This window comes from Leptonychotes weddellii, chromosome 7, assembly GCF_054177405.1.
Source record: "Leptonychotes weddellii isolate Sample4059 chromosome 7, ASM5417740v2, whole genome shotgun sequence".
NCBI lineage: Eukaryota > Metazoa > Chordata > Mammalia > Carnivora > Phocidae > Leptonychotes > Leptonychotes weddellii.
In genome coordinates, this window is record NC_138375.1 from 47,248,141 (window position 1) to 47,260,531 (window position 12,391).

At 32.9% G+C, this 12,391-nt stretch overlaps 1 protein-coding gene across 3 annotated transcripts in view; it reads right to left on the bottom strand.

The window, feature by feature from the left end:
• GABRB2 (gamma-aminobutyric acid type A receptor subunit beta2) overlaps positions 1-12,391 on the bottom strand; it is a 238,125-nt gene that overhangs the window by 25,975 nt on the left and 199,759 nt on the right. For 2 of the 3 annotated variants that reach the window (XM_081826279.1, XM_081826280.1), the window contains exon 10: positions 10,544-10,657. The exons of the other annotated variant lie outside the window; for it this stretch is intronic. In XM_081826279.1, the coding sequence (XP_081682405.1) occupies positions 10,544-10,657 (114 nt within the window). The remainder of the gene's footprint in view (positions 1-10,543; positions 10,658-12,391) is intronic. 3 annotated transcript variants of the gene reach the window in all.

The window sequence follows — 12,391 nt, forward strand, 5'->3', positions numbered from 1 at the left end:
GAAACCAGATTGAAGGGAAATGAGTCATAGTTGGTAAACATTGGCCTCCTTGTAGGACAGGAGATAACCAGTTTCTCTGATTAAGAAGGGACTCAACACATGATCCCACGGTCCTGGGATGGAGCCCCACACCGGGCTCCCTACTCTGCGGGAAGCCTGCTTCTCCCTCTCCCACTCCCCCTGCTTGTGTTCCCTCTCTGGCTGTCTCTCTCTTTGTCAAATAAATAAAATCTTAAAAAAAAAAAAAAAAAAAAAAAAAGAAGGGACTCAACAGAGAAACTGACCAGGCAATGGACAAGAACATGGCAGTAAGATTCAAGAGGTTTTGGTCCTGAAAATGTGTTTCGTCAGTGAATGCCTAGGTGTCTGTTCCATTTACTCATTTATAAAATGGGTTATATTTACCCTCTATGTATCTGGTTATTTTTGAGATAATTGAAGCACATTGAAAAAGTATAAATACTATACCAGGGCACAATATTATCATAATCTAATGGACCTGCCTACTTGGCTACTTACTACCTTCTTTATAGCTTACATTTAATTTACATTCTGATTTATCCAATGTAAGAATTATATCTTATTTAGATGAGTTAATTTTAGAATAGGACTTGGATTCCTAGTACTTTTAATTGTTCCTAACCCAGGAAATTGTTTTATAATATTTCTCTCTATAGCCATTTTTCCACATTTTTCCAAAAGGAACATTATTAAATAAAATGGTTTTCTTTTTTAAGATTTTATTTATTTATTTGACGGAGAGAGAGACAGCAAGAGAGGAACACAGCAGGGGGAGTGGGAGAGGGAGAAGCAGGCTTCCCGCAGAGCAGGGAGCCCGGTGTGGGGCTCGATCCCAGGACTCTGGGATCACGACCTGAGCTGAAGGCAGATGCTTAACGACTGGGCCACCCAGGCACCCAAAATAAAACGGTTTTTAACCACAGAGTATGATATAAACTCTGTGCAACTGTTTATAAATTTTAAATTAATAAGCAATTGCTTGTAGTAGAAATAAGTGATAGGAGGTTTAATCAAAAGGAAGCTATGGAACTAACGAATTTCAGGCAAGAAGGCTCAGTAAACATTCTAGAACCACATGATTTTTAAGGTGGTTGAGGTCTTGGAGATCACATCCTTATTTTGCAGGACAGGTTGACTTCTCGATATTATAAGTATGGCTTAAGTGTCAGAATTAAAACTTAAATCTCGAGTCATCTGAATTTCAGTTTGCTGCACCGAGTTAGAGGATTAATTTTTTCATGGGGAACTATATCTGCAGGGATCCATGGGCAGTGTTGCTATGGGTATGTTCAAGTTCAAAAAAAAAAAAAAACAGTAGCGGTCTCTTTGTCTAACTGTATCACTGGTGACAACATCAACAAGAAAGTCAGACAGCATGGGCTTGACTGCTCCCAAGGCAGACCAGTTACTATTCAGCCCACACCATTCTCTCCCTCTTTCTCTCTTCTTCCCTCCCTCTCCTTACTCCCTGCTTCCTTCCTTCCTTCTTTTTCTTTCTGATAGCAATGATTATGAGAATATAAGCAATAATTACCAAAAATGTGCTATTTATATGTAATTGAGTTATTCTGGCTAGGTGATATATGAAGCATTGGGAAAAGTAGGAATTGTATCTGTGTGTGGTTTGTGTCTGTATGGGTGTGGTAGGTATGGTGAGTAAGTGTGTGTGTCTCTGTGTAAGAAAGAGAGATTGTAATAAATGGGTCTAGGCTCATACTGGCAAATTGAGTGGGAATATGTATATATATCACACTTACACCCTGTCTTAAATTTTAAAAGTAATATACGTTCATTGTAACAGTTCAAACACTACAGAAAGATATAGAATGAAAAATGGAAGTCTTTTATCATCCCATCCCACTCTCCAAATGTAACCACTGGGAAAATGGATTTTTAACATGTAAAAATACAATAATGCTAGTGCTATTGGTTTTACCCCTGGAAAAATATAAAGTTGATCATTATCTTGCACTAACAATAATATATTATTTAAGATGGATTAAATGTAAAACACAAAATAATCAAAAAGTATGAAAAGGAAAAAAAAAACTTTCAGAAAAATTCATTAGACCATATGCCTAACTTAGAGTTTCAAGAGGAATTTATATACATTCCAGAAAATGCAGAAATTACAAAAGTATAAATAATTAGACAATATAAAAATTGAAAACTTGTTATGGAATGAGTGAGAACTTGGGAAAAATATCTGCAATGCACATACTAATAAATGGTTAGTATATTTATTATATTTAGACCTCTTGAAACTGAAAAAAGAGAAATGGATAAGAGTAATCATAGACAAGGGGCTCCTGGGTGGCTCAGTCTGTTAAGCATCTGACTTGGGCTCAGGTCATGATCTCAGGGTCCTAGGATCAAGACTGGTGTTGGGCTCCCCACTCAGTGGGGAGTCTGCTTGTCCCTCTGCCCGCTCCCAATGCTCTCTCTCTCTCAAATAAATAAATAAAATCTTAAAAAAAAAAAAAGAGTAACCATAGGCAACTCACAGGGAAGCTGATTTCACCACATTAACTATATGAAAAGTTATTAAATTGCTTAAGAAATGTGGGAAATACAAGTTAACATAAGATTATACCCATAATAAATTGTGAAGAACAATCAATAATCAATACTGTTGAAGGGAAAATGAGAAAGAGAATCTGCTCATATAAAAGTATAAACAGATGAAACAGATGCGTGAAAAAAAATGACTATAGGGACACCTGGGGGGGCTCAGTCACTTAAGCATCTGCCTTCGCCTCAGGTCATGATCCTGGGGTTCTGGGAGGTCCTGGGATCCAGCCCTGAGCTCAGCTTCCAGCTCAGCAGGGAGTCTGCTTGTCCCTCTGCTCCTCCCCCCCTGCTGATGCTATCTCTCTCTCTCAAATTAAAAAAAAAAAAAATCTTAAAAAAATGATTATAAAACATTTTGATTGTTTTTCCCCTCAAAAAGTGGGATTTAAAAGTGGGATTATTAATTGAAAATAACCATATGCTTTAAAAAGCAATTAGTAATTAGAAAAAGACAAAAAATTATGTTCCTTGTGTAAAGAAAAGCTTTACCTGATGAGAATGATAAGAGAAAAAGAAAAATACAGAAATTAAACATTTTTACAAGCTCAAATATATTATTCTTTTCTGGATTCTAGATTTCCTGTCTTATTTTACCTAATCCATGTTTATTAAAATATTTATACATGATTTTCTGCTTTTTATGTATCTTTTCCTCTTTAAAAAATACCTAGCTCTTTAATTTATCGAGAATTTAATCTGGAGGAAGGGGTGGGTTAGATGTATGGTATTACATTTAAATATCCCCAAATGGTCAGACCATCCAATTACTCATCACTGTTTATTAAATAACTCACATCTCCCAGTGATATTAAATGATACTTTTATTAATAATTTAATTTTCTAATGTTTCTAAGACAATTTCTGTGCTCTTCATTTAGATGGCACTGATTCAGTTCTATACTGCATTAATCACTCTGGTTTTATAATTCATTTAAATTTCTTGTAGAGCTATTCTTTTCTTATTTTTTTTCACTTTCCTAATTCTTCACATGTATTTTTTTCTTCCAAAAAAACTTTAGAATTACTCTATCAAAGTTCTAAAACAAACCACTAAAGATCAAAGCTTCAAAGGAAGCCATTGGTCATCCAATGGGATTTCACTAAACTCATAGAATAATTTAGAAAAAAACTGATTCTCTTAAAATGTTAACTTTTTTAAAAAAGTAAGTTTTTTAACAAATTTTTCTTTCATCAAAAACATTACTAGTAATAAAAGGGCTCTTTCCTTTCCTTCCAATATTTTTATTATTGTTTATATATACTTTATATAGAAAAGCTGTGAAAACTTCCCTTTCTCTTTTCTCATAAGGTTTCTAAAAGTTTCTCCCTGAATTTTTTTCTTTTTTTTTTTTTTTTGCTAAGAGTGAAATCCTTTTTCCTCCTTTTCTAACATTCCTTAATTTTTGTCATGTAGTTTCACTGGCTAATAATTTTTATAAAATTAAATAATAGTGTGATGGTAAGCATCCATTTATTGTCCCTGCCTTTACTTTTCCACCCTAAGACAAAATGTAAGAGAGAGCTTTTGGTTAGATGAAGAGAAGTAAAGAAACAGCAAGAAAAATACCCATCATTTCCCAATTTCCTAAGGGATTTTAAATTTACAACCAAAAATGAATACTGAATCAATAGATACCTTTGAATGTCTCTTGGCAATCTACTGAAAGGATGAAAAAATTTTCACCTTTTCAATGTATTAATATGGTAAATTATATTATAATTTTATTTTGAAATGACAGTATGTGCTTATGTTGCAGTTTGCTTTTAATATTTTTTGGGTTAAACTTGATATTTAAAGATTTTTTTTTCTCCACTGAAATATTCATTGATAAAGTGGATTCATAGCTTTTTTTCATATACTTTTGTTTTTCTCAGATATGGTTTTGGCACTGGAAGTATTTGCTTATAATATTTGACAAGATTTATTGCTGAAGCCTTCTGGCTGGAGTGGGGTTACATTGTTTTGTCAGTTTTCTTAGTTTTATCTTTGGTAATTGCTCTGTTTTTGTTTTCTCTTTCTGCTAGGTCAGTTTGCTAATTTATATTTTCTAAGAATATCATATATTTTATCCACATTTTCTAAGATCTTTGCATAATTTTCTTTTAATTTCACCTTTAAAAAAAACAATTATGCCTTTAAAAAATTTCTACTTTGGCTCCTTCTTTGCTTCTTTAATAAGCTTTTCCTTGATCAATTATTTCCCTATTTTACTTATTTTTTTAAAAGAACTGATACATTTATTTTTTAAAATTTTATTTATTTATTTGTCAGAGAGAGAGAGAGAGAGCACAAGCAGGGGGAGTAGCAGACAGAGAGAGAAGCAGGCTCCCCGCTGAGCAAGGAGCCTGACATGGGACTTGATCCCAGGACCCTGGAATCATGACCTGAGCTGAAGGCGGATGCTCAACCCACTGAGTCACCCAGGTGTCCCTAAAAGAACTGATTTATTTGTACATTATTTTATTTTGATTTTCTATTTTGTTAACTTATAATTGATCTTGATGAATTACCTTCTGCTTCTTTTAGATATATTGTTGATCTTTTTTTTAACTTTTTGAATTGTGCATTTAATTCACTTTTTAAAATTACTTGCTAGAAATGTGTTTGAAACTATAACTCTCCCACTATTACTTTAACCATATCCCTTGGAATTAATTATATAGTATTTTAAATTGCCATTATTTTCTAGATGTTCAAGTTAATTTTTATTCTATCTTTGACACATGAGTTGTATAAAAATGAGGTTATACAACTAATAAACTTTATTAAATACATGACTCAGGTAATGTTTCTATCATTTTCTCTTTTTATTTCCTATCATTTTATTTGGATGCTGTTTCAATTTTAATTTTATGAATTACATATAAATTATTAATCAATGATAACACCTTTATTTTGGATTGCAATTTTTATAAAATATCTCTCAGTCGATATTTTTTTACCTCCAATTCATCCTTATAACCTAATAATAGTCATAATATTAATACTATTAAAAAGTAATACTATCCAATCCTCAGTTATCCTCAGACTTGCATTCGCCCCATTTGGTTCTGCCTATGACTTTACAAAGAATATTTCTCAATACCTTTACTTTAAAGGTGTCTCTAATAAATAGCATTTTGTTGGGTTTAGTTGCTTGATTTAATCTAAGAATATTACTCTTCTGATAAAGTTGATTAGGTGCTCTAGTTATAGCAGTTAAGACAAGTTTGGTTTTAATTCTATCACCTTAATTTATGCTCTAAATTTGCTTTTAAGTTGTCCTTCTCTTTTCTTCTGACATCTAGCGTTAGATGCCTTATCTGCAACTTTCTTTATCTCCATCTTATTATCTAAGGTTTGTATACGATGAATTGTCAGTTCATCATACTGATCCTGATCCTTAAACTTTCATGTTTCAGTGGATACGACAGATCTGGGAGATAAAATGCAGATTCCTCAGCTGTCCCACTAAAAATTGTGATTTACGATATCTCAAGTGGAATCTACTTTTTAAGCAAGCACCCCAGATGATCCTAATGTAGGCAGTCTATGGTACACCCTTCAAGAAACACAGTCATAATAATCTCTGTTAATTTTAAACATATCCTTAATCTTCAACTTCTTGATTCATAAACTCTAAAGATAAAGAGTAAATGTCGAGTCCTTGCTGTGAACTAGGGAACAATACTTTCTCCCTCTTCAAAAATACATATCCTGATTTATTCTTTTTATATAGTATTCAGTTTTTTAAAATAATTGAATTATCTTTTATTCTGTAACTTTAATTTCTGGAGCTGTTTAGCTTTAGATTGACATGCTGTCTTTAGTTCTGAATGCTTAGCACACGGCTTTCCTACTCTAAAGTTCCTTACTTTGACTATCTTTAATTGGGGTGAGACTTTTTTATGAAACTTATTTATTTATTTATTTATTTATTTATTTATTTATTTATTTATATGAAGCTTTTTAAATAAGGTGTCATGGATGCTCTATTCACTAAACGTTGGATACTGAGGATAGTTTATTTTCTTTTGCCTTTATCTATCAATAATAATATTCTTAGGTTACATTTTCTCCCTTCAGAGCCCTGTAACGTTTTTCCATTATTTTACAAAATTTAATATTGTTATGGAGTAGTTTGAGTCCTAACTTTTTTTTTCCTTCCTTGTAGATCATTCACTATTTCTGACTGGAAGTTTAGTAATGTCAGGAGAATATAATAAGGTGGAAATGAGATTGTATAATTTTTACCTTGGAACCCAGTACATCCTTTTGGCTTAGTGATTAATTTCATTGCAGGTATGTATAAATATATAATGTCTAGCATATTTGTTAAGAGTGTAGCTTGTAGTCATATTTTCTGTTCAACCATTTCTTAGCTGTCTAACCTTAAGCAAGTTAATTATACACTCTGAGTCTCAGTTCTTCATCTGTAAAATTATAATTACTACAACAAAGCATAATAATAAGAACTATGTCACGTTGTAATATATGTAAAGTGTCTAAAAACAGAAAAGGCATTCAATAAGTATTCATTATTATAATTATTGACATCAGATTTTTTCTATTCCATTTTATTCCATTCTATACTAACAACATGATTCTGCATATTTAATCTCCTGTACCTGTTTTACATATTTATTATGTCTTTTTCTAAGTGGTTTTTCTCTCTGCATCTCTCTTCTCTCCATTTGGCATGATGTTCTACAATCTGAACTCTTGTGTTACTGCATTGATTCTTTGCCATGCTTACTCTCTTTCTTACTATTTTAGATTCAGTTACTAGTTTCTACAGAGATTGCTTTGTCTTCATTTTTGCCTTCTTAATCACCTCCTAGCACCTTGTTTATCATCCCATCCTTGATCTTTTGTTTCATACTCTCTTCCAATTTTTGGTGAGAAAAAGCTTTTTTTAGGGAAATTTTAATTTTTCCTGAAGTATTTTTTTTTCCAGTAAGAGTTATCTGTCTTTAGCATCCTGACTTCCTTTCTTTCTCTACCTAAGAAGATAGAGTCATTTATAGTTTTCTTACAGAGCTGCCATGCTGTTTTCTTGCTTAGATGTGTCTAATGGCTCCCCCATTTGTTCAAATATAGCTTGGGTGGGTTTGCCTGGATTCTGCCTGCATGAATACTGACCCTGCTTATGCGTCTCTGTCTCTCTGTAGAGCTTCAGTTTGAGTTGAGTGTTGATTGTTTTTGTTTTGTTCTTTCTATTGCTGTTTTATTCTCTATGGCTTTTGAATAGAGAGGACATAGGTTTTGAATTCTTCTACCTTCACTTCCTAACACTTTTTCGATTGGATGCCGGCATCAGTTTTCTGTCTCTCTGTCATTTTAAGGGCTGGGTGACATTGTGTGTGTGTGTGTGTACTGCCCGCTCTCATAAGGTGCTGGTAGGTATGTAAACTATAGCAGAACTTTACTAGGGAACAACTTGGCAATAATGTATCACCATTTTAAAGGCAGGTACTTTTTTTTACCCAGCAATTCCATTTTAAGCAGTATATCAGGAATCAATGGTGTACAAACATGTAGCAATGGAATGCTTAGTGTTGTTTATAATGGAAAACCACTTGGAAACAATGTAAATATCTAACGATAGGTTCTCGTTACATAAATTATGGTACATATATCAATAAAGTATCTTGTAGCTACTAGAAATGATGTATATTTATACTTGAAGTACAAAAAGGGAAGTGGAAAATAGCAGTATACACAATAGCAGGGCATAATTCTTTAAATAAGAGTATGTCATGTGAATAAAAGGCAATTTTAACAATGATTATGCCTGGGTGTGGAGCTACAGACAGTTTTCATTGTCTTTTATACATTAAAAAAATCATGAATTAGTTTTATAATTAGAAATATAGTAACAGAACTAAGAAAAAAAGAAAAAAATGAGAAAGATATACATTCTCTACTACCATCTCCAGAATAATAGCAACTATTTATTGAGTGCTCTTTGTCTGGTACTATATAAGGCCCTTAACATGATTATCTCATTTAATCCCCTCAGCAGCTCCATGAGGCAGAAATTAGTGTTTTAGTTTTCAGTTGAGTAACCTGAAGGGTGGAAAGGTTAAACATCTAATGTCACATAGCTCATAAAAGACCATGCCTGAATGTAAACCCAGTTCAGTCTGATTCTAAAAGCCACCATTTTCCCAGTGGACCCTATTGCCTCGGAGGACTGTCACATACATCTTGATGTTTTTACAGGTTACATATTTAATAGATCATTATTCAAACTTTTGAACACCAGTCCTTATTTCATACACTAAATTTGAACTTAAAAGAGAACTTGAAGGACAGAATAAAGACATACCCACCAAAAAAAAGCATTAAAGCAGAAGACATTAAGATTCATATTTCAATGTAAATGATTGAACATTCTCTTTAACATAATGTTTAAGGAAATAGGGAAAGAGTTCTTAACAAATTAGGATCTAAATCATGGCATTAGAGTATCATTAACTCTTTCAAACCATCAGTTGAAAAATTGAATGCACCAAAGAGGCAACTTGTCTTTGAAATAACCTCACAATCTGGGGATTTTCCTGAATTTTCATGTAACTTTACCCAGTCACTAGAACAATCATGCAGTATACTTTGGTTTTGAAAAATACAATATTCTTCAATTGTTTTCATCATAAACCCAAATTCCAACTGTCAAACATGTTTTCTTCTAAATGATTAGCATTCTATCCAGAATCCTGCCCAACCAAATCAGTCTACTTCAATTTTAACAAGAGTAGCTAGAGTTAAAAACAAGAACAGCATCAACAACACAAATAAGATAGCCTAGGAGAACAGACACAGTAGGGGCTGGATGTTTAGGGAACTAGGACTAAATTAGTGATGGCAAAATGTCAAATATCTCTTCTCCTGGAATCTACCTAATACCATTTATCAGACTCTTGTTACTATGCATACCACAACAAGTAATAAAGTTGAAAGGCAGGTTAAAACACCATAACAGAGTAGTAATTTAATAGATAAACCATACTTTTCTCCCACCCCAAAGGCAATAAAAATTTGGAATTGAGGAATCTTGGGTCAGAACAGTAAAATTAGAGAAGAACATGATACTCAGAGGGTACAATAACAGCTTGTTAAGCATCAAGTCCTCATAGGAAAGATTTACAAGCATTCACTATCATTCACTGCCTCACCAAGAAATAGAAATTTTTAAAAAATGTAGTTGGATAAGCAGTGGATGATAAGGTAGAATGGGGACAATTCTCCTCCTCCTGGAGTGGAGGGCAATATGAATGACAATTTGCCAATTAAGAATTGCAAACACATGAGGATTCAGAAACTAAACTGTAAGTATTAGCAAAAAAAAAAAAAAAAAGGTTTTCTTTGGAATTAATTTAAGTCAAGAGCTATAACAAAGAACAATCTCAATTATTGCCTTTTACCTATCATTATAATAATGCCGAGTCCACCAAGGTAATAGTTATTTGTAAAATATATAACAATAAAGCAACAAGGACTTGATGCAAACATAACATTCCTAGACATAAATTAATAATCTATGACAGAAAATATAGGTCCTTAAATTTTGAGCCAACCAATAGAAGGATGTATAATTCTCTACCTATTCCACTAACCAAAAGAAACACAAGAAAACTAAGAAATGCCACAGTATATAATGACATTCTATTCTCTCAATACAAATGAAAAGGAATCTCAAAATATGATGCACTTGGTTTCTTTCTCTAGCACAAGAATAATGACTGAATAGAACACTGAAGCTTAGGCTCATCATAGCTATATTAAAAAAAAAAAAACAGGAAAATTCCATTTAGGTCTCATGAAAACATTTAAGTTATTTCCAAGTCTCTGTGGATATAAGTCCATAGGTTATCTGCAAAGACCCCATACATTATTTTACAGGGAACAGCTAAGCAAATTGGCTCCAACAAAAATACAAATAAATGGATTAAAAACTGGCTATCTAACCGTATACAGAGAGAAATCGTAATTGGTAGTCCGTCTAGTTGGGGAGAGGTTTCCAGTTGGGTCCCACAAGGATCGATATTGGGTCCCATTTTGTTTAATATCTTTATAAAAAATCTGGAAGACAAAGTAGAGAATGTGCTAATTAAGTCGACTGATGCCAGTAGAATAGGATTTGTGGTTAAAGTAAATTGGATATAGATAAATGCTACTGGTCTTTAGAAAGACTGATGCTAACAGAGAGTGGATTTTGAATTAGCTGTATTTTTTTAATGTATCATTTAAAAAAATCTAATTCCAAGCACTAGAAATAAATAGATTTAAAAAGTTTTAGTAGCTTTGCATTACCAAAAATTAGGCACAATGGATAAAGGCAACACAGAGACTCGCAACACCTGTGAACACAGAATAAAGAATGCTCCCCAAATGGAGATCTTTTTGGCACAGCTCTATTTGGAAAACTGGTGGTTATGGGTCCCTCATTGCAATTAAGATATTGGAGGCTTTTCAGATATGTAGGAGTCAACGTGGTGAAATGGCAGGAGTAACTAAATTCTCAAATATACATATACTTAGTTATTGGCAGCAAAATAAACAATGAGCAACATAAAGCTTAAAAGAAAGGAGAGTTGAAAACTTGAAGGCATAAGCAAGAAAAGGAAGTGAAATTAATCAAGAGCAAATTCTATAAGGAAACATACACACACAAACACACAGAAATAGAAGAATGCAAGGGATAATAGGAAGGACTCTCCTAACACTAGGATAGAGATTTTATATATATATAATATATATATATATATATATATTATATATATATATATTGTTTTGTTTTTTAATTAACAACTCTAGAAGATACTTGGAAAAAATATTCAGTAGACCTCTTTTCGGTTTGAGGTTTATTTAAAATTCTTAGTATTTTACAACTTAATTTGTCACATGAAGACAATGAAAGTGATACAGTTTGTTGGCCATGGACTCTAGTGTGTAAACAGATGTGGTTTTTTTTTTTTTTTCAGGTGAAGTCAACTGAATTGAATATATGGAGTAATGTGGAATCAGGTTTTAAATTTTATATTGTTTTTGTACTTGCTAGCATAGCAGAATGTATACCAGATATAGACTGGAAAATCCAGATCAAGTCTCAGAAATTTTATTAATTTTGTTATGCAACCTTGGGTATTTTACTCTCCTTAAGAGCCTTAGTTTTTGCATCAATTAAATGGCAAGATAAGAATTGTTTTAAGAGCTGTATATACTCTTGTTAAATTAAAAATTTACAGGAAACCAATACAGAGATTAGAAAAATGTGGAAGTATGCCCTCGAAGAAACAGTTGGCTCCCACTTGGCTAGGCTTCCCATATTCATCCCTCCCTGACCTCAGGACAGAGCCCGGTTTAAAAATCACTTTAGATGATCTGACATGCTGCCTGCGTCTCTAGGAAACCATCAAGAGAAGCTGAAAAGGTCAATCCCTCTCCTAGTGACTGATTTTTCCAGAGCATCCAACAATCCTTAGCTGATTATATGTGCCCCAGCTTTAGAAAAAAAAAAAAAAGAAAAAAAATTAGAATTACAGTTGAAAAGAAGGGACATTCTTGATAAGAAATAGAGTGGCATTATTCATGATGCCAACACAAAAGAAAGTGATGTGCAATCAGAGCCCTATGTAGATCTCTAATCCTTCATGCTGGGTTAAAAAAGAAACCATGGGAGTATGGAATGTGAGATGGTCACCTTTTGTTTTAATCAAATCAAGATGGCTCTAAGTTTTCTGGCCTAAGAAATGATAAAGTTTGTAGCTGGTTTGCTATAGATTTTATAGCTAATACCTGTTGAAAAATTATTTC